The sequence below is a fragment of the Zingiber officinale genome, chromosome 8A (assembly GCF_018446385.1).
Source record: "Zingiber officinale cultivar Zhangliang chromosome 8A, Zo_v1.1, whole genome shotgun sequence".
Classification (NCBI taxonomy): domain Eukaryota; kingdom Viridiplantae; phylum Streptophyta; class Magnoliopsida; order Zingiberales; family Zingiberaceae; genus Zingiber; species Zingiber officinale.
The window spans coordinates 8,974,640-8,996,095 of NC_056000.1; the positions used below are offsets into that span (position 1 = coordinate 8,974,640).

A 21,456-nucleotide genomic window follows, 5' to 3' on the forward strand; every position below is an offset into this window, starting at 1 on the left:
GAATCTGAAGGTCTAGCCATTAGCTAATGGGATTTAGGTTCCCAACACCTCAACGTAAGTAGCTCATTAGATGAACGGTGGCACTTTCTATGAAGGAAACTAACTATGATGTTAGAAAGGAGTTGAATGCAGGCTGTGTACCTGATTTTAGGTGTAACAAACAGCTTGCTGTATGTTGCCTGTGTTATAGCTTTATACCTGATTTTATATGTAACAATCCAGTTGCTGTATGTTATCTGTCATATCTTTATACCTGATTTTAGGTGTAACAAACAGCTTGCCATATGTTACCTGTGTTATTTTTGTGATATTATACTGTGCATAAGCATAGACTTAATTTATGTTATAACATATGAAAATCTTGTGTTACTAAATAATACAATGGAACGTTACTTTGCTAGTTGTAAAATCATAAAGCAACATTGTCCGTATGCTTCTGCAAACTATTGCACAGGTTCCTTCTCTCCCATTCCACCCCCCATCATCTTCTATATCTCAACTAATTTGTGAGTTTAGCTATGAAAGAAATGGAATTGCAAAGTGAAAAGATATATTACCATTATTCCTCTTGGATACAACCTGGAATTTGAATAAATGGAGAATTTCTTTTACATATGGGTGAGGATCTAGCTAATGACAAATATATTCACTGGCATCTTGATTTTGCATGTGTTCATCTCATAGTTATATTGTTTTATCATTCATGGCCATATTTTTTAAGACACTCACTGCACCAACCAAATGGAGAGGAATGCATGAATTAGATGTTGTGGAAAATTAACACAATTTTGCAATGAAGTGGGTTAAGATGAGTCCTTTCCATTCAAAAGTGATTTTGGGCCTTTTCCACTTCAAAATTTGCGTATGATTTACATTGTCACGATTGAGCATCAACACTTTTTCTCCATTCATTCACCACTTAGTATAGCAAATGCTACTTTTTTTCTTTTCATTTTTTTTTCTGATTGGTGTATCGTACAGGGTTGGCAAATATGTTGCTTTTCACCCTGATCTCACCTACTAGAGTGGCATTCTGAATTTATTACAAGCTTGGCCGAGCATGTCTCTGAGGAATTAATGCTCGAGTTTCAAATTGGTTCAAATGTATAGTAGCTTGCTGATGGTGCACAGGATTATTATTCGTCATAACTGGTGGATTGTCTTTTAGTGCTTGTTAAGTACTTGAGGTTGTATATATTGTATATATCTAGTAAACATCTACATTTAATGGGGTTGCCAGTGGAACAAGGGCATCTTCCGTAAAGATTGTTCGTTTACAGTGCTCAAACTTTCAATTGTGCTTATCAGAAAAGATTAATGAAGGATGCCTGTTGAAATCTACTCCACTGACTCTTGCTCAACAAATAAGATTCGGCACAATTGTATTTCGAGTAGTTTCTTGACACTAACAAAAGAAAAAGTTCAATGGGGAACTTGAGTTTCTCGAGGAATTGTTCTAGTCACCATGTTTAACTTTTAAAGGAAATGATGGTCTTATAGTGAAAAATGATTTAAAAGCTTTTGGAGACGTCACTTAATCAGAGTTATATTTCACCTAAAAATCCCATTGTTATCAATATTTATACCTCTCTTTTTAGGTGATCAGTCGCATTTTATGGAAATCGGTCACTAAATTAGAAAATACATATGACCTAAATGTGTTTTTCTTTTTTCTACTCTCTTTTTCTCTAAAATGATTATATGTTGACTCCTGGTGTCATAACTATTTGTAGAGAGTTAAATTAAAAAATCGAACATCCTAAATGAGACAATATTTCTACCGGTTTTATTAGAAATTGACCTTTGTCTATTTCTATATATCTATCCCGTAATAACTAATTTAATTATGTCCTAAATGCAACCTAAATATTCCTCCTTGCATTGATAAAAAGGGGCAATTAAGTTAGAAATGAATCTACCTCAATAATGATCAGAAATCTCATATTAAAGCACAATGTTAATCATCGTAATTAAAAAAATATATATATTAATAATTGCTTTGTCTAGTATAAATGAATTACATTTGAATAAATTTTAACTAAAAATCAAGACTAAAAGGGCCCCTAAAAAATAATATTTTAAATTTAAGGATTATTAAACTAACTAGTTAAATTTGAAATTGGCAATTTAAAAATAATTATATATTCTTTTATTAGTAAATGTTTAAGGAACATGAATACACATCTTAGAATCACATTGCATCATCAATTTTTTTTTTATTTCGATCATTATAATTTAAGGAACAATAATTGATGATGCATTTTTTAAAAAAAAAATTTGATTATTAAAATAGTTTTACCACTAGTTTGATGGTCTAATAAAATCAAACCGCCATTGTTCTTATCGAGCCTAGATCTCTTTGTACAAAACATAGATTAGGAGATAAATTATTTATAATTACAATTAAATTGTAATTGTAATGTGACCGTGATTAGTTATGATCCTTCTTTAAATTTACTATCTCCCTTATGTTATAATTTGAGTTGAAATGGGTGATCAAAAGTCTCTCGAAGGTCGCCCCTACTTAGCATCAAGCTGTCTGATCATTTGCTCATCGTCAGCGGCCTTCAGACGACTTATAATTATCCTTTCTAATCTAAACTATAACTTAAGGGACGATAAATTTAAAAAAATAATCATAATTAATTATGATTAAATCGACTATAATTACACAGGTTCATCTAGTATTCTACTTTGTTGTTGTGCACTAAAGGATGCTCTTATCATACTTTTAATCTAACCGCTAAACGATTATCATTTTTTTTCAAAAAATAGATGTATTTAAGTAACTTTTAATTTGACCAGTGATTAATTTCCGAAGGTAATTTTTATTGTATTTCCACGTGTCTCCATTTTCAATTACACTAAAAATGAGGCGGAGACGCAAAAGTTAACATCTCTCGGTTAGGGTATTATTTGGTTTTCGAGACCACTGCTACCCTCCTCTTTATTCCATCGCATCTCCAATTGGAGCGGAGTCCCGGAGTTGGCAGGGAACGCCGGGCTGCTCGATGACCGGCATCCTTCAAGGTACTGTCTTCCTCTTCTTCGACTCTATCCATAGTTTTAATCTGTTCGGTTCTCTCTGTAGGGTTCTGATGGTTCTTCGTGGGTTCATGCAATAAAATAGGGTTTTTAGGTCTTTGGGAGTTTGTCTAGTTCGTTCCCTTTGACTTTACTTCATGAATCACGAAAACTTTGGCGGTGGTGCGCAAAGCGCAAGACTTGTCTGCTTCTTAGCTCTGCTCTATAAATGATATTGTTTTGATCGGGAAACCTAGACCTATTATTTCATTACATTGCCTCTCCTTGGGTGCAGGATTTATGTGTTTTAAGGGTTTTATATCAAAGATTTTAGTTGATCCAGTTCTGCACTGGGAAGAGAGTGAATTTTGCAGGTCCAGTGAGGCTAAGCCCTGGAAATTAGAATGACACGATGATTTAGGAAAGTATAGGTGGTAGTAACCCTAAGTTCTCTATGTCTAATCTTGGTTTCATCTTCACAAATACAGAATTAATAATTTCACGAGCCTGACGAGCAGTATTTTTTTTTAATATTTTTTTCACATTAAAAGCTATGTGTATGATCTTGTGTTTAGGACTCAAACACAAGCACTGAAGACATGGTTTTTATCATCCCATTGCAGTATAAAGTTTGCAGATTCTTAAGCCTGTTGGTGAAGCTCTTCTTATGGCAACAGCAGATGCTGCCCCTGGTTCATTAGGTCCGCAGTATGCACCTGATGATCCGACACTTCCAAAGCCATGGAAAGGTTTGATCGATTCGAACACTGGCTTCTTATACTATTGGAATCCAGAAACTAACATTACACAATATGAGAAACCTGCTGCATCTATTCCTTCACTGCCAACTAGCGCTCCCCCTTCAAACTCCATGCATGAGGTTGCTCCTACTCCCGTGGCTAGTAATTTCCCTCCCAATATCACCATCTCACTTCAATCCTCTCCGCAGATTGCTCAGGAATATGGGCTTCAAACACAGCCACAACAACAGCCTAGCCAGCCATCATTTCAGCAGAAAAGCCAGTTAACTGAGCAGCAGCAGCTGCTGCAGCAGCAACAGCAACAACCACCACCACCACAACAATCACAAGAACCTTCAACTCAACATCTTCAAGTTCAGCATCCTCATGGTCAGCAAGTGCTACTTCAGAATACCCAAATGTCAATTCATCAGTCACATCAATTGCCAATTCACCAGATGGCACCACAAACATCTCAACAGTATTTGCCAATTAATTCACAGGATGGTCCATATCAGCATGTTCCTTATCTCCAAGGGTTGTTGGTGCAACCACCCATGGTTCAACAACAACATGGATTTCAGTTTTCTCACCAACAAGTACAACATTTACAAGGTCCACCAATGACTTATCAGCAGGGGCAGCAACCACAAGGTTCACAAGAGTTGAAAATTCCAAATCAGCAACAGCAGGGTCAGCAAACACTCAGGTCACGGACTCCACCTTCACAAGGATACCAGGTTTTGCATCAGGAGACCCAGCATGCTATACAAGTTGTACAACTACAAAGTCAACAGTCACAGGGTCTTCAGAATGGAAACCAACAGTCACAACAGTCACAAGGGCAGCAACACAGGTTTCAAAGGATGGAAGATGCACTGCATCAGGAGGGAAAACTAGGCATACTTCCCTCGTCTGGTGTTGCATCAGCTGGTCATGGCCTGCCAGATTTGGTTCCTCAGGTGGGTATTCCATCTGGGGTTGGCTACACTTCTCAATCACCTAATCATCTCGGTGGAACTAGTATGCAAAACATTTCACCTTTTGAGGCACGGAATACAGGAATAGAAGCAAATTTTGGGATACAACAACAGAGAGGCACTGCAATTTCAAATCCATCATCTAATCCAATTGTTCGACCTCCGGTAAATGGAAAGACAATGTTTGAAGAGGCCGAACCTGAAATTCCAGGAAATGAATTTTATCCTCCTGCTAAACTGGAAAGATCAATGATGTACCCACATCAACCAAGGCTTGCTGCTCTTCCCATTCCAAAAAACCATTCAGTATGGATTACTTTTTTTTTCCTCCTATTATGTTGTAAAGATTCAACATCGCTCGGCTTTAACCAATCCTAATCTTGTGATCTGGCATCCTTTCTGAATGAAGAGGATTCTAGGACAACACATGTCCGACATTCTTGAAATATTATTCCATTCTAGTTTTTTTGGAAATTCATGCTTTAACTATTCCTTTGACATCTAACTATTTTGATAGCTTAAATAATTTGTTATATCTTTTGGTGATGTGAATTCTAGGAGGATCTTGACTTTCTGAAATCCATTTTCAATAGCATCAGTTAGCTTCTGTAGGCCTTCAGGAGGTTAAGTTATTCTATAGTCTTTATTTATAGACATCTATGTAATTTGAATATGCTTGCTAAGTGACTATTAATCCAGATATAACTTTTGGATTTTTTTTTCCTGCTCAAGCATCATCACAACAATAATGGAATTAATTTCTTTAGATTTGATACCTTTGTTCTTGTTTGTTTGATGGGGATGTAGAAATAGTCCAGTAATTTATTTATACATGCTATACTATTTTCCTTTTCATGTGAAGCTACTATGCTGAGCAGATAGTTGATGCAAGTGATGGACAAGTTTCTTCTTGTACCAGGGTCCAGGTTTTCGTCCTCACTTTGATGGACCAGGTCTCTCAGTTGGAGTGGGCATTAGTTCACAAAATGCACCACCAAATATGCATAATCATACTGCTATTCATAATGCAAGTGTATTGCGGTCTTCGCCAGGAAAGTTGGGCCCATCAGATTTTCACAATGTTTCTGTCGCAGATGCATACAGGAAGCATCACGAAATTACTGCAATGGTATAAAAATGGTGTTAGACCACATTGCATAAGAGATCCCGTCTCAGCATTAAATATTGTGTATTTTAGACAATGTTGTGTGGTTCACAGAAATGTGCAAAATCAGTTAATTGGTGATATACATGTTACCTTCCCCAATTGACTACACATTGATCAAAATCTGGTTCCTAGCTTCTATTTCACTCTATGAGTAGTATGCATAAGTAATGGAGAGCAGACATCATATCTTGTCTCTCATTTTGTTTTACCGTGTTTGATAAGTTGAACTAGTTGGAGTGTCATTTCCATTAGCTTACTTCTGTTTATTATGCGTACTGAATCGCTTAATAATTTTTGTAGCATTACTATTCTTTCAGGGAAATGATGTTCCTCCACCATTCATGACATTTGAAGCCACTGGTTTCCCTCCAGAGATTCTCAGAGAGGTATTTTTTATGGTTTATTCTTAAAAGCTACCATTGTTTTTAGTGAGGTACATATTACCTTGCATAGAATTCATTGGCGAAGTAAGATTACATAGCTGACCTCAAGTAGTTTGGACTAATTCTGCTTTATATATACATACACACATTTATGTATACATATATTTTAACTTTTTTGCCGTGTTTAACTCTTTTCTTTAACTACTTTGTTCTTGTCACTGTCAAAAGAGTACTCCACCATGCTAGATAGGAAAAATGTGTGTAATCTCTTGATAGCGTGTTGTATATCTCTTTGATCCGCCTCAAGTGTTTCATGGTTTAACTAGTGGAGGATCCAGTGGAACACCATGGAAAGTAAGGAGGTGGGCTGAGGGGTGGTGTCAATGCTACTGCTGCTTTGACCGAGGACATAAATGTGCCGGTGTTGGGGGGATGAGATATTTTAAATCCACCAACCAACTCGTGGAGGATGAGATGCCGTATATATGAATTGTTCCCTACGTGTGTCAAGCACATGCTTATGTTTTTACCCTTTCTGTTATTCGACTGGTTTCCTCCTTTGATCTATGCTGATGGGTTGTGCGTCATTGAGGGACGGGAGAGCACAATCTTCTCAGTGGACAGAGTATAGAAACTGGTAAATAAATGCATATCCATTCTATTGCTTTGCTGGTCTAATATGTATATGAATTGGTTGCATTCATCGACCAACATTGGTCATGCATGCTGGCCAATAAGAGAACATTTAACCATAAAAATTCCTCTGACTATTGAATTAAAACATATAATACTGATAACCATTGATAATTGATGGCCATCATTACACCATGTTCTCCTTTGATTCATGTCCTCCACTGCTCGATGTGGATCCCCCACACCACTACTCGCCATTGCCACTTACTGTGTGGGGAGGGGAATTCATTAAGTATGAATTGCATCACTAAGATATCAAAATATCTGTTGGTGAGTATGAAAGCTATTTCTTCATCATCCTATCATTTCATCCTTAGTGCTAGTTGCTGGAGCAGAGACTAAGCTTAGTGAAGCAGCATGCAGTTTGTCCAGTAGGTCATTAATCACTAAAATAAGTAATTTGTCTTTGATTTAAGTGGTGCAGGGTTTCCATGTTCCATTCTGCTTTTGCATTAATTACATCGGAGATGAAAAAGACACAAGTTAAGTCTTATTATACCTTGTTGCAGCATTTCTGCACACTGATGCTTGCTCAGTCTCATCTTACTTTGAAATTGGGTAGTGCTGAGGCCGAATTGCAATTGAATCTGTCTTATCTGTATTATTTGCAAGTATGATCTGGTGAATTTGTTTTCAAGAGGTGCCAGCTTGTGTTGAGTCTCAAACAAGGTTGAGTACTTGCTGATGTAGTCATGTATGTCACAGTGCTTGGTTTGCATGTCCATTTTGTGGATTAATTTGGTGGAGTTGCCAGCCTTGTCGCCTGATGCTTCACTACTCCACATGTTTCCCTGCAGGAAGAAGTTCATGGTCATGGAATCAAAGTCCCATGCAATTGGTTTCAGCGTATGAAGCTAGCGGGCTTCTAAGATTACACTGAAACCATTAAGAGGCAAGAGATTGACGCCAGCTTGCATTAGCTATGCTCCCAATCACGGCTACACTCCTGGGCATCTTCCTGAGCTTTGCAGCTTGTCCTCACTAGTCACAAGCACTGAAATTGCAGCTTGCTGTTCCAGTTCAAGACTGCAGAACTCATGAAGTGTGGGTGCCTTCAGAATCAATGAGCACCCACAGTGTTATGCCCTACAGCGGGGCTTGTATTTACATGGTTTTGGCTGTCAGTTCCCTAAGATAGCATGCAAGGTGGTTTCTGGTATGTTGGATTGATCAGGTAAGCAATCCTTCTTTTACACTCCTTCCATCCAGAAACTTCAGATAGCAAGGGTTTATGGTGTCCACACTTGAAAGTTGGAACAACCCTTTGCGCTCGTCACCTTGCCATTTGTGTGATTCGGGTTCTGCCACCTTGCCATTTGTGTGATTCGGGTTCTGCCACCTTGCCATTTGTGTGATTCGGGTTCTTGATGGTGGTCAGATGAGAACCCACAATGATTGTAGGTAGCAGAGGAGGTCTCTTTGTTAGATTTGGGCAGTTTGTGGTGTCCAAAATGTTTAGCAGTTGAAGCACAAACAAGCAAACCAAGTTTCTTGCTTGTGAGGCTCCTTGGTTGCTGCCCTTCAACCTCTACTTGTAGACAAGGATAAAGATTGCTTACAAAAATGTCTACCTCTTTTTCAGTCATTAGGGACCCAGCATATAGTTGAAGTCTTTCAAAATCTTTTGATATGTATTGACCACTTTGTTGTAACTCTGCCATCTTGTTTCTCTTGGTTAGCGGTCTAAAAGTCAGGTGGCATTGGTCTTAATTGAGGCCACATAAAGATCAGGATTGTCCGCTGCAAGCTCGAAGACACACAACTATGCATCATTGATTAGATAGAAATACACGATGTTCTTCTCTTTCTTTGGTATCCATGGAAAAGTAGTGTTCATATCCGCTGATTCAATAGTTCGGACCCTTCAACCTTCATGCACCCATAAAATCTTCATTGACTAGTAATTCTTGATCTTGTGAATGACTTCCTTTGGATGATTAGTTAGCTTCTGCAATAACAGTTTCTCTCTTTACTAAGATCCTGAACAAGATAATCTATCTATTTACAGTAAAAGTTGCTTTTCACAGCAATTAAATACCCCTTCTTGCGACATCACTCTTGAAATAAGAGTGTAGAGGATGGGAAATTATGTGTGCATTCAGACAGAACCTTCTTGTTCCATAATTTTATGACAGAATATGGGTGAGACTAATTGAGACATACTCTTGACTCAGGTATATGCTTGGTTTGCTTGTTGAAATCCAGTGAAGGGCTTGCTCAAATTCCAGTCCACATATAACTTTGGGTTGGGTGCATCATCTACTGCATACATCCATGTTTCTATAAAAATAATCTAACTCTACTGGCAATCTTTTGAAATATGCAATGTAGAGCTGATAACGGTTTCATCTCTGTGGTTTGTTGCTTTGATGCAACACTATTTTGTGATTGTAGAATCGATGAAGGTTAAAATGGAAGAAAAACCCCTGGATTATTTTGAATTTCTACTAGATGAAATCCTTGTTACTAATGTAGATGATTGTGAAACCATACCATGATTTTCGAATGTACATCAATGATAAGAAAAGGATGCTGAGAATGGTCATGTTTCCTCAAATAACAATATCTTCAAGTTGTTCTTGAAGTCATAATAATATATCCAAAGCTACCATGAGGGTGGCAGTGTCTTGTAGTATTTCACAACTTATGGCAAACACGTTAAAATGCATTTGTGATGATGCCTCCTTTGAGAGGGTTTTATTTTGGGCCCAGGTCTACACTGAATGTATATAGCGTTGGATCTGTATGGACCTACTATGTTCTGCCACAAGGGAAACCTATAAGTTAAATTGAGTTTCTTTGCTTAGGTTATAGTTGTGGTTTTACATATGGGAATGGTGTTGGATTGTATGTCCTGCATTAAATGCTGGATCATTTCTATAGAGGTGTACTGAATCAAAATGAAGTCATAACATTAACTGATTATATTCAGTTGACAAATATTAGGTTTGATAAAGATTTTCTTTATCAAGTGTTGGTAAGTTAGAGTATGTATGTATATACCCTTGATGTTTTTAACATGAAGTCATGGCCATCAAGCCTTTGTTTGTCCCCAGCATTTGGGGATATATGAATCAGGGACTTTAAATTTAACTGTGATAATGCCACGTAATGGTTGTTTTACATGTTATTTTTCTTAATTGCTTTTCAGATGCATCTGGCTGGATTTTCATCTCCAACACCAATACAAGCACAAACATGGCCTGTTGCTTTACAGAACAGGGACATAGTTGCAATTGCCAAAACTGGTTCTGGCAAAACACTAGGTTATCTTATACCTGCATTTATTCATCTGAGATGTTGCCGAAATAATCCTCAGTTTGGACCAACTGTATTGGTTTTGGCTCCAACTCGGGAGCTTGCTTCTCAAATACAAGATGAGGCTCTTAAATTTTGCCGCTCTTCAAGGATTTCTTGTGCAGTAAGTTTTTTTTTTCCTTTGCAATCCCAGTAAATTAGATGTTGCTCATGTTTTCTGATTCATTATCTGTAATGTTTTATCATACAAAATACTGCCCCATCAAAGAAGAATTCTTGATAAATCATTTAAGTAGTTCATTGATTGCATGAATCACATAGTTATACTTTTAGCCTTTTCTCCATTTATCCAATGCATATCATATTTTGCAGGCATAGTTTACTTGTGTATCTTGTGAATGCATTCTATTTGCATTTTAAATTCTATATTTAACTGATTTCTTGACAAGAATTTCTGGAACCATCGATGACTGACATATAGTCCTTTGAACAAATTTCCTTATTATGATGAATCAATTACTGTGTATGTCTTATTTAATTTTTTTTATGCTTTGATAATTGGTGTTGGATTTCATCTTATTATTGTTTTAGTGCTTATATGGAGGAGCTCCAAAAGGTCCTCAACTGAAAGAGATTGAACGAGGAGCAGATATTGTAATTGCAACTCCGGGTCGCCTCAATGATTTCCTTGAGATGAAGAAAATCAGCTTCCGTCAAGTTTCCCTTCTGGTTCTTGATGAAGCTGACCGCATGCTTGATATGGGTTTTGAACCACAAATTATGAAGATTGTGAATGAGATCCCTCCTCACAGGCAAACTCTTATGTATACGGCAACTTGGCCAAAGGAAGTGAGAAAAATAGCCAATGATCTGTTGAAGAATCCAGTTCAGGTGAATATTGGCAATGTTGATGAACTTGTTGCAAACAAGTCAATCACTCAGGTAAACATAGTAATTTAATATCTTCTTCTAGTCTTTTTCTGCAAGCTTCTGTTTATTTCTGTTTTTCTTATTTCGTTAGAGAATTGCATAATTATTCATAAACAATTGTCTGGATGGTAAGCTTGTTTGTTGATTCCCATAATAATTCTGTATTTTACTTTAGTTCTTGAGTTGTCTTTTGAAGATATTTATATATTGTTTTCTCCTGAGTTACAGTTAACCTTAGATTAGTTTTTAATATTTGGTTTCTCTTGGTTTTTTTTTGTGAATTTGACTTCCCTATTTTGATCCTCTGGAACACTAAATGTTTAGTATATCTACCCTTTTCTTTGTTTTATTGATAGCCAAATTTACATCTCATTTTGATTCAGCATATAGAGGTTGTTGCCCCAATGGATAAACAGAGGCGCTTGGAACAGATTCTTGGAACTCAGGAACGTGGATCTAAGATCATTATATTCTGTTCAACAAAGAGGCAGTGTGATCAGCTGGCCCGTAGTCTAGGGCGAGCATTTGGTGCTATTTCCATTCATGGTGACAAATCTCAAGGTGAAAGGGATCATGTTCTATCCCAATTCCGTACTGGCAGAGCTCCAATTCTAGTTGCCACCGATGTTGCTGCCAGGGGACTTGATATCAAAGACATCAGGTGGGGCCTTTTTTCAACTTAATGGTACTATTTTAATTCTTCTTCTGTTAAATTTTGTATATTCTATGTAACTGCCTTAGATTTGTCTCAAGATGACCATTTGCTCTATTGTCTTTGTAAATCCGTAGGTTTTACTGCATGTCCGCATGTTCTCAGATCTTTTTTTTTCTCCAGTACTTGTTCTTTAGTGCTCCAGTGGCCCTAGTCAGTACTGATTTGGGTTTTGTTGTTGGCTCAACCTCTCTTGTACAAATAATTGAATGGTAAAACGTTTATTTTGAATTTCAGTTTTATTGATATGCCCCACACATTGGTATATAGTAAGGATGTTAATGTCAGTTTTAACTTGGTTTAGATAATTTGCATGGAGTATTATCGTATCACATGGTAAATTATATCACCACTTAGGATATTGCATGGATCTTCCGATTTAAAGATTGCTACACTAGTTCTTCATTGTTTGCTTTGTCAATGTATGATTATTTTTAACAGAATACTTCATTCTTAAGCTCATCCATATGTCAATTTTCTTAATAATAAAGGTGGATGATGTCAAAAGTAAAGAGATCCTTTGAGCCAACAAACTTGTTTGGAAAAGCTATAGTTTTGAGTTTACAAACATTGGTTGACATTTGCCTTTCTTTATTATGTGTTTCAGGGTAGTTATCAATTTTGACTTTCCTACTGGGATTGAGGACTATGTTCATAGGATTGGAAGGACAGGGAGGGCTGGTGCTACAGGTGTAGCATATACATTCTTCACTGACCAAGATTGGAAGCATGCTGGTGATCTTGTAAAAGTTCTTGAAGGTGCCAATCAGCGAGTTCCTCTTGAGATTCGTGAGATGGTTGGTCGTGGTGGCCCTCTGCTGTCCAGGTCTCGTAATGAACCCAATCGTTGGGATACAGGTGAAGGCAATGGTGGTGGTGGTGGTGGTAGGTGGAATGCTAGAGGTGGGCGCGGAGGTGGGCGCGGTGGCAGCATGAGGGATGGTCCTGGTGGCTTTGGTGGGCGTGGCAGTGACATGATGAGGGATGGTCCTGGTGGCTTTGGTGGGCGTGGTGGGAGGCAAGATTTCTTTGGTGGTCGTGGGCCTAGAGGTCGTGGGTTTGGTGTGCCAGGTGGACATGGAGGTCGGGATCGGTATGAATGGAGTCCACATGATCGAAGCCTAAATTCGGATGGATGGAAGCGTTATGATGGGCATAATAGGGGATTTGGAGAAAGGAGAAGGGAGAGAAGTTATAGCCGTAGTCCAGAGATGGTTCGGACATGGGGTTATGATAGAAGCAGAGGCAGAAGTAAAAACAGGAGTCCAAGCCGCAGTTGGAGTCGGAGTCAGAGTTGGTCATCAAGAAGCAGAAGCAGGAGTAGGAGTAGGAGTAGGAGTAGGAGCCGTGAGAGGGTTAAGAGGCCTAGTGGCTGGGACTCTACTCCCGCTACTGGTCTCTTTGTAACACCAGGTCATGAACCTCCAACTAATCTTGGTGTAGCTGCAGCTGAAGCTCCACATGTTACTGGACCGGCAGATGCACTTGCACCTTCACGGCCTGAACCCAATTCAATTGGCTCAGGGCCTATGTTGCCGATATCATCTGGATATGATAATGGATCTTTATCGAGAAATGAACTGCCAGGACAATTTCCAGGGCCGGACAGTGGGAGCCTCAGGGATGTCAAGCACCTCAACTAGTACTGAGTAGTTAGTCATTGAGCTACGAATGGATTGTGTTGAATTGTGACCCCTATGGGGTTTCCTGCAGTTTTTTTATTGCTACTGGAAAAATTCACTTTGTATACTAAAAGTCATTTTTGATAGGTTTAGTGGAGGAATCCTCACGGCATTTTTGTTGTCGGAAATGTAAGATCGCATGTGTTATTTTTATTTTTGTTTTCTTGTATAAACTGATTTTAGCTGATTATTATTGAACGCCCTACTAGGATTGTTCTGCCCATCACTATTAATTAATTCTTGTGGCTGTTTGTTTATTCCTTAAATTATTTGCACCTAGTGCTTTGCGACAGGAAAAAAACAAATCAAGCAATTCATTTGGTTGTTAAGGTGGATTCAGACTCTAGATTTTGCGAAAACGTAAGATCCAGTTAATGGGGACCAGATATGGAATAAAAAAAAATGATGCAATTGGATAGTGCCTGCATGATTTTGCATTATCTTATTAAGACTTGATTGCTTAAACAGATTGTCAAGGTAGTATATTCTAGTGATGAACGTTGCAATGCAAAATTTTATGCAATTTCCACTAAATTTTCACCAATGTTTGTTCTAAGAAAAATATTTTTTCGCAACACCAAAATTAAATTTATTGCGAAGTGAAGGGAACATTAAGGATCAATTTTACTCTGAAAAATATAGATCGATTACATTAACCGTCTCTCTAATATTAATTCCACGGATATAAAAGAAAATACATATAAATGCACAAATGATGGTGAGATAAATCACAGATCGTCAGTTTTTGAAAATCGACGTCTAATCGTTACGTCAAAAATATCATACGCCCATCATCTATACTACGCTAGGGGAGGCTGACCAATTTACTCTAAAGAATGGATGGAAAAGTAATGGCTCATTTTTATGCAAAAGATTGATCGTGAAAAACCAAAAAAAAAAAAGCAAAAAGGAAAAGGAAATTCATGATAAAAGGAAAAGAAAGGGGTGAATAATCATGGGCAGGCTGAAAGCTCGGCCAAGCAAACTCAGCGAGCTCATGAGCAGACAAACTCTACGAGCTTGGGAACAAGTCGCGCAAGGAGCTCGATATCACAAATCTGTCAATTTCATTCAATTTAATTATTTACATCGCAGATAACTGACAGTTAATGAGCTGAAACAATCAACATGGAAATATAAAGGGTGTAATAAGGCATAATACAGTGAAGCCGTAGAACTTTTAATGTTTATAAACAGATGAATATGTTTTAAACAAATTATCCTGTGAGATGAATTTATCCAAATGTTTTCTCACTGCTGTAGCACATGTAAAGAAACCCATCTTCATCTTTGTATGATTCATACATCGAATCCATGATGGCAGCTACAAGAAAGTCCAATTTGAAATAAACACAGTTTTTTAAGGGGAAAAAAAGATGATAAAGAATGTGAAGAAATGTAGTACCTGTTTGAGGCAAAGTATTATTAACAAACACAAAAAGTGCTTTCCCAGCCGCAAGACGCAGCCTCCTACTTAACACGTGAATGAACTGCCCAACTGACATATCTCGAGGAACCAAATATCTACATTATAACAAATCAGTACGGTTATTACATTGCTGAACTGGTTGTGCAAAATGAAAATAAAAACATACTATTGATGTGCATTATCAAGCATGAATTTGCTAGTCTTTACAACATGAAATTCATTCAGATGTGCATATTACTGCAATTCAAGAAAAGAGTTTCCAACATGTCAAAACAGGTAAGAGGTTCTACTCTGCCAGTTGATGCCTATGTTGAAGATTGCCAACAATCAAGATCTCGTTGATCTTGGATTTACACACAGGGTCACCCCGAGGCTACCAATCCTAGTCACTGATCTCGGAGAATAGGAAAGGAGTTGAGAATCAAAGTCTCAAGAAAATACAAAGTATCTGATTTAAATCATTATTGTTCCATGCAGAAGAATATAGCCCAAAGTACCAAAGATAAGTAATCGACAGAGTTTTCTTTTGGTGTTCTATCAAGTATTTCACTGCTGTAGAGAATCCCAAAGTTGAAGTTGAAACTTACTTTTTCTTCTCCAACTCCGGAAGATTGCTCCCGGAAAACTTCTCCACAATAACCTAGTAAAGAAAAGGAGAAAAAAGAAACACCATGAAAATGGTAGATCTATTTCATAAAATATAACCTTTGTCAAAGCATGTAAAGATTAAAAAACACCACTTATGCTGCATTTTAAATTTAAATATAAATGCAGAAGCAGCAGCAAGAAAACTAACAATGGAATATCATCTTTTGTGACCACAATTACGGATCGCTTGGTTAATATAACATCCTCATCAGTCTTACTGACAAGGAAATTACAACAAATAATTGATCATCTCCTCTTTAATGTTTCTCTCATGCAAGGTGTTAAACTATCTAAGATTATCGATAGGACATTCTTATCTAGAACAAGATATGCAAGGTGAGAAATCAAAAAGTAATGGGTGAACGAAAAAAGTGTTAACTGAGGAACCTCAATTAAAAATTAAAACCAGTGACCTACATATAATCTGCAAATTAAACAATGAAGTCTGATGTACTTCCACACCTGACATTTTCAAGTAGAGAGAAATGGTAGCACCACTTCAAAAAATTGGTGTTTTATTGGACAGTTAAAATGGAAAGAGACGTTCTCTGTGCTGAATTGAGAGGTAAAAAACCAATTTATACAAAGAAAAAAATAACAATTCATCTATATTATAACTCAACACAATAACTGGTGACTAAACAAGCCACAACTACCTATTCTAACAAATCTAATAGACTAAATCATTATACAAAAATATGGCCACCTTAGGTGCTTGCGAGTATGCTCCATCCATTGGTGGTATGTGTATTTCTGATTTTAGTATTATATTACTTTGCAATAATTACCTAACATCATTCTTATTAACTCATAGTATGATGTCTCAACTAGTTTTGTCATTATTTTACCGCCATAATCATGAGAACACAATTGCAACAGCAAGCTTGAGTCTGAGCAGCACAGAACCTACATGCTATAGTAAAGTACCACTTGAGCCTACACCTTTTTGGGTCCAACATGACTCTCCTAAAGCTATGTTCAATTTTCTTGAGGAATACTTGAAGCAGGCCTAGTATCTCCGCGAGTAAGAAGCTCGTTTCAGTAGCATATGAGACTGATTAGTAAGCCAAATTCTAATTATACAATGGAAAAAAGCTATTTCTAGATCGCAACACCACATCAAGAAGCATATTCCATAGTCAATTTGTGTTTTTCCAGTAGGGCATTCTTTTGTACAAAAAATTACAGTTCTTCCTAGAAAATGGCGGGTTTAGAAGAACGTTCAAAAACCGTTCATTTTTTTTTTTGCCTCTAAACTAGCATAAAGGAGAAATAAATTCGTATATACTAGGAAATAATGTTCGTCGCTTCTCAAAAACATCACAAGGCAGGTATTTACAAATAAAAACATAAAGTACTCTCCCCGAACCTACAGAAATCAAGATACTTAAATGAAATTAGACAATCACACAAGATTTCTCTCGATAAAGGGGAAATTTTCAAAAACAACTCTCAACAATCCAATGGCAAACAAGAAGTGCAAATAGGATTACCGGAACTCGATCGGGATACTTGGCGACCATTTCCTTGGATTCCTGGAGCCGCTCCTCTGCAAATACGGGGGAAGATCAAATATCGGAGGGAAAAAAAAAGAGTAGACTTCGAGATTAAGGACAAACCGAAGGTAAATTCTTGTTTGAAAGGCCTGATGTGCTTCATGGCGTGAAAACACAAAAAGGATTGGGATTAGGGTTTCGGTCGATGAGCAGGCGCGGCTTGCTCGTGACAACCCGTTCGTTCCCTTTTAAGCCACGCCTTCGAATTCCACAAATCAGAAGGCAACGAAGGTGCCGTTTATCCTTATAATTCCTAACGATCGTTATCCTATTAATATTTTCAATATAAATAATATAATATATTTTTAACAATTATTAAATATAAGGTTTAATTTACCCTTACTTTGATTCGACGCCGAGAAATTAAAAGTTGAAATTACTGAGAGAGGATCATTTCGATGTTCCGTGCTTTGTTTGTTGTATCCGATCGTAGCCGGTCAGCAGAATGAACCTGGATAGCACGTGGGTCCAAGTGGGGACTGGTGAGGCCGAATAACCGGGAATAGCCCAAGTGCCGGTGGCGGCTGATAGTTTTCGCCATGGGCATCTGGATTGTGGAATGCTTTAAATACACCGAAGCGGGGGTTCCTGATCCTCCACGTTCGAAGGCCCTCCTTCTTCCTCCCTTCGTAGCGCCGCCTCGATCTTTCGATTGGGTGAGCAGATCTCTCTTTTGCTCTCATTTACATTTTTCCGTTCTTTCTTTTCTTGTTTATTTTGCCTAAGTTTCGTTCCTATGCTCGTTATATTTTTTTAATGATCAGTGGATCTTGCCGCTTTTAGTTGTTTGCCCGAGATTTCAGTAGTTGAATTAGAATATTTTTGGTTTCAATGGTTCTGGAGTCCATTTTTCGTGATGATGCTTGGTGTTTTATAGATCTAGGAAGATCTTGATTGCTTCGAGTTAATATCTTAGTTATATCGGTTTATGCGAAATGCTCCTTCTGTGGGAGTCATATACCGAGTTATACATTCTTTTATCCTTTTATTTTGCAGTAGGATTTAATTCATAGCATATCGGTATTTGCTCCTTTCTCCTCCATAATTTATTTCTTGGAAGATTTTGGAAACAAGGAATTTTTGGTAAAAATCGTTGTAGTTTCCTACTGTGGTGTTCTCGTTATAACTTCCTAATTTACTGCTATCAATGTGATGCAGACATTGTTTACAGAATTACTTGGACGCTTTAAGTCAGTCAGTCCTGTTTTTGTTTACCCTCAAGTATATATGCGCTATTGAATGGCCAGTCTGGTTTTGTTTCGCAACTTCTATTTGTTTGCTTAGATCTGGATTGGGATACCTACCTACTGGGTATTATTGAAGTCGAGGAAAACTTAGATCTGTTAATGTATCCAACTTAAAAAGCTTGACCATAATTCCAATTAGAATGACGAACAAAAGAGCTTGCTATTATTTTGCTAGTCTCATTACTATGTATGTAAGCTGGACAGTGACAAACCTCATAAACATTGTTAAGTTGATACGTTTATCTCTAGGCTTGTTCACATATCAAACATTGAAGAGATATGTAGTGTTTGTAAATTAACTCTCATTCTTCGCGTATCTTTTATTCTTATATAAAGGGAGTTAAATGAAATTTATATTATAAATGTACTTTAAACAAATACAATGTTTGCTAATGGTGATGAATTAAATATTACATTTGATATACCATCTAGGTACACCATTAATATATAGTGAGTTTACATGTCTCTTTTAAACAAAATTTTCATTTTTGTTACGAAGCTTGCTGCTTTGGTGAATACAATCTTACATTTACTTGTTTGTTTATGATTTCATTTTATTTTTATATGTTTGATGCCTGGACTATCTTGTTCTGCTTCATCCCTAATTCAGGAGTGGGGAATTTGATGGATGAATTACTTTGGGAATAGACCTTTAGTAAAGCTCTTTAAACTTGTATTTACTACTTTAAAATTTTGAGGGAGCTGTTTAATAAGCTCTGTTATCAAAATGTTCTTTATAAACATACCTTTAGTTCTTTTAATTTTGTTTTGGAGCTGTTTAATAAGTTCTTCATTATCAATACTTCTCTAATCATGACTTTGGCACTAGTTGTGCTCAGTAAGATTTGGTTTCATTATAGTTTGCAACTCCTACATATTCCTTTTCCTCTATTAGGAGATGCATACTTTCACTAGAATTACTGCAGTATTATTAGCACACTGAGTTTTCTTAAAGTTACTCTCTTCCTGACGAAGGTAGGCCATTATAATTATGTATACTTTGAGTCTTGTTAAAGTATCCTGAGTAATTTAGTATCTTCTATGTTGACCCAACTTTAGAAATGGGGGACACCTTCCTTTTCACCTCTGAATCTGTCAATGAAGGACACCCAGACAAGCTTTGTGATCAGATTTCTGATGCAGTTCTTGATGCCTGTCTTGAACTAGACCCTGACAGCAAGGTTGCTTGTGAGACATGCACTAAGACTAACATGGTCATGGTTTTTGGTGAGATCACCACCAAGGGCAGCATTGATTATGAGAAGATTGTCCGCAGGACTTGCCGCTCAATTGGTTTTACGTCCAATGAGGTAGGGCTCAATGCTGATCACTGCCAGGTGCTTGTAAACATCGAGCAGCAGTCTCCTGACATTGCCCAAGGTGTTCATGGGCACTTCACTAAGCGCCCCGAGGAGATAGGAGCTGGTGACCAGGGACACATGTTTGGCTATGCAACAGACGAGACTCCTGAGCTGATGCCTTTGAGCCATGTCCTTGCTACTAAGCTTGGTGCACGCCTCACTGAAGTCCGCAAAAATGGGACTTGCTCCTGGTTGAGACCTGATGGTAAAACCCAAGTCACAGTCGAGTACCGCAATGATCATGGAGCTATGGTTCCTCTCCGTGTCCACACTGTCCTCATCTCCACCCAGCATGATGAAACTGTCACTAACGATGAGATTGCTGCTGACCTCAAGAAGCACGTCATCAAACCTGTCATCCCTGAGCAATATTTAGATGAAAAGTCTATTTTCCACCTCAATCCCTCAGGTCGCTTTGTGATCGGTGGGCCTCATGGAGATGCTGGCCTTACTGGTCGTAAGATCATCATCGACACATACGGTGGTTGGGGAGCCCATGGTGGTGGCGCCTTCTCTGGCAAGGACCCAACCAAGGTTGACCGCAGCGGTGCTTACATTGCAAGGCAGGCAGCTAAGAGCATTGTGGCCAGCGGACTAGCTCGTCGTTGCATCGTCCAAATCTCTTACGCAATTGGTGTCCCTGAACCTCTATCTGTGTTTGTTGACACTTATGGCACTGGGAAGATCTCTGATAAGGAGATACTGAAGCTTGTGAAGGAGAATTTTGATTTCAGGCCTGGGATGATTATCATTAACCTGGACTTGAAGAGAGGTGGCGGTGGCAGGTTCCTCAAGACTGCAGCGTACGGTCACTTTGGCAGGGATGATCCTGACTTCACCTGGGAGGTAGTTAAGCCCCTCGCATGGGAGAAGCCAGACGTTAATTAGATTACTATAATCTGTTCTAGTTGTTACACATACTATAAACTGCCAAAATCTGATCCTGAGGGCCTTCTTGTTAGCTAGCTTAGATGATGCTTCGTACTCCTATCCATTATGCTTTCGCCATCACAATTCACATCTGTTGTCAAGTGCTCTTTTTTGGATCATTTTGTACTTTCTCTTATAGCCAATCGCCATACATTTTCTTTTTAATTTTTGTTTCGCCTGTCCCTTTGTCAAATTGTCAAACTACCCTCAATGTTATGGAATTCATTACCATTGCAGGGAAATCTCAATGCTAAATAATAATTGAATTATCACTGTATTCAGTTTCAATTTCCAATCACAATACGACTTTGGAAATTTTGACCGCGTATATATATATCCAATAACAGAGCACTCGAGATGGTGGATGGTGATGGTGCCTAGCGCTACCCCTAACAAAATCCCATTTGGCTCTAAGATGAGCTAGAATATTTGGGATTGAACTGTCGTTCAATGTTTTACGTCTGATTCTTTAAAGGGTCTTTGCTCTTCAGAAAATATCTTTTTTAAATAATATTGCATTATTCTATATATCTATACTAATAATAGTTGATCCTGTCCGAATGCTGAGTCGACGGACACTGGGGACGTGTCACGTTTCGCTGTCTCCGACTAGTGGTGCAGCTCTCCGGCGAACCTACAAAGAAGCCGAGCCGGGAGGGGTTTCTCGGCGACGGCCCTCCGATGCTCAAGTCAGGCAACGAGAGAGGCAGCGTAA

At 38.0% G+C, this 21,456-nt stretch overlaps 3 protein-coding genes and 1 long non-coding RNA gene across 5 annotated transcripts in view; 2 read left to right on the plus strand and 2 right to left on the minus strand.

Moving 5' to 3' along the window:
• Nucleotides 1–8,322, minus strand: part of LOC122012292 — a 23,860-nt gene extending 15,538 nt beyond the window's left edge. The window contains exon 1 of the long non-coding RNA XR_006120177.1: nucleotides 8,266–8,322. This is a non-coding gene — a long non-coding RNA (uncharacterized LOC122012292). The remainder of the gene's footprint in view (nucleotides 1–8,265) is intronic.
• On the plus strand, nucleotides 2,879–13,615 carry LOC122012287 (DEAD-box ATP-dependent RNA helicase 46-like). 2 transcript variants are annotated; one of them, XM_042568773.1, is made up of 9 exons: nucleotides 2,879–3,030; nucleotides 3,648–3,904; nucleotides 3,974–5,050; nucleotides 5,664–5,873; nucleotides 6,230–6,298; nucleotides 10,140–10,409; nucleotides 10,838–11,188; nucleotides 11,560–11,837; nucleotides 12,496–13,614. In XM_042568773.1, exons 2-9 carry the CDS (start codon nucleotides 3,692–3,694, stop codon nucleotides 13,529–13,531), a joined length of 3,504 nt encoding a protein of 1,167 aa, XP_042424707.1. In that variant the 5' UTR covers nucleotides 2,879–3,030; nucleotides 3,648–3,691; the 3' UTR covers nucleotides 13,532–13,614. The 2 variants fall into 2 exon arrangements, with proteins under 2 accessions (XP_042424707.1, XP_042424708.1); XM_042568774.1 differs by having other exon boundaries at nucleotides 2,888–3,030; nucleotides 3,600–3,904; nucleotides 12,496–13,615.
• Nucleotides 13,616–14,620: 1,005 nt separating this feature from the next.
• On the minus strand, nucleotides 14,621–17,438 carry LOC122012627 (autophagy-related protein 8i-like). Its single transcript, XM_042569232.1, has 5 exons — nucleotides 17,267–17,438; nucleotides 17,141–17,196; nucleotides 15,587–15,639; nucleotides 14,976–15,094; nucleotides 14,621–14,894 (listed from the first exon to the last, which is right to left on the minus strand). Exons 1-5 carry the CDS (start codon nucleotides 17,304–17,306, stop codon nucleotides 14,806–14,808), a joined length of 357 nt encoding a protein of 118 aa, XP_042425166.1. The 5' UTR covers nucleotides 17,307–17,438; the 3' UTR covers nucleotides 14,621–14,805.
• A 301-nt stretch (nucleotides 17,439–17,739) lies between these two features.
• On the plus strand, nucleotides 17,740–20,906 carry LOC122012293 (S-adenosylmethionine synthase 1-like). Its single transcript, XM_042568779.1, has 2 exons — nucleotides 17,740–17,859; nucleotides 19,510–20,906. Exon 2 carries the CDS (start codon nucleotides 19,512–19,514, stop codon nucleotides 20,697–20,699), a length of 1,188 nt encoding a protein of 395 aa, XP_042424713.1. The 5' UTR covers nucleotides 17,740–17,859; nucleotides 19,510–19,511; the 3' UTR covers nucleotides 20,700–20,906.
• Nucleotides 20,907–21,456: the final 550 nt, after the last annotated feature.

What these genes read in the sequence shown, in the direction of transcription:
- LOC122012287 (XM_042568773.1), top strand. Translation starts at nt 3,692, where the DNA reads ATGGCAACAGCAGATGCTGCCCCTGGTTCATTAGGTCCGCAGTATGCA. An exon ending in CAAACAAGTCAATCACTCAG is followed by an intron (nt 11,189 to 11,559) that starts GTAAACATAGTA and finishes ATTTTGATTCAG; the next exon opens with CATATAGAGGTTGTTGCCCC. An exon ending in CTTGATATCAAAGACATCAG is followed by an intron (nt 11,838 to 12,495) that starts GTGGGGCCTTTT and finishes TATGTGTTTCAG; the next exon opens with GGTAGTTATCAATTTTGACT.
- LOC122012627 (XM_042569232.1), bottom strand. Translation starts at nt 17,306, where the DNA reads ATGAAGCACATCAGGCCTTTCAAACAAGAATTTACCTTCG. An exon ending in CAAACAAGAATTTACCTTCG is followed by an intron (nt 17,197 to 17,266) that starts GTTTGTCCTTAA and finishes CCGTATTTGCAG; the next exon opens with AGGAGCGGCTCCAGGAATCC. An exon ending in TAATACTTTGCCTCAAACAG is followed by an intron (nt 14,895 to 14,975) that starts GTACTACATTTC and finishes ACTTTCTTGTAG; the next exon opens with CTGCCATCATGGATTCGATG.
- LOC122012293 (XM_042568779.1), top strand. Translation starts at nt 19,512, where the DNA reads ATGGGGGACACCTTCCTTTTCACCTCTGAATCTGTCAATGAAGGACAC.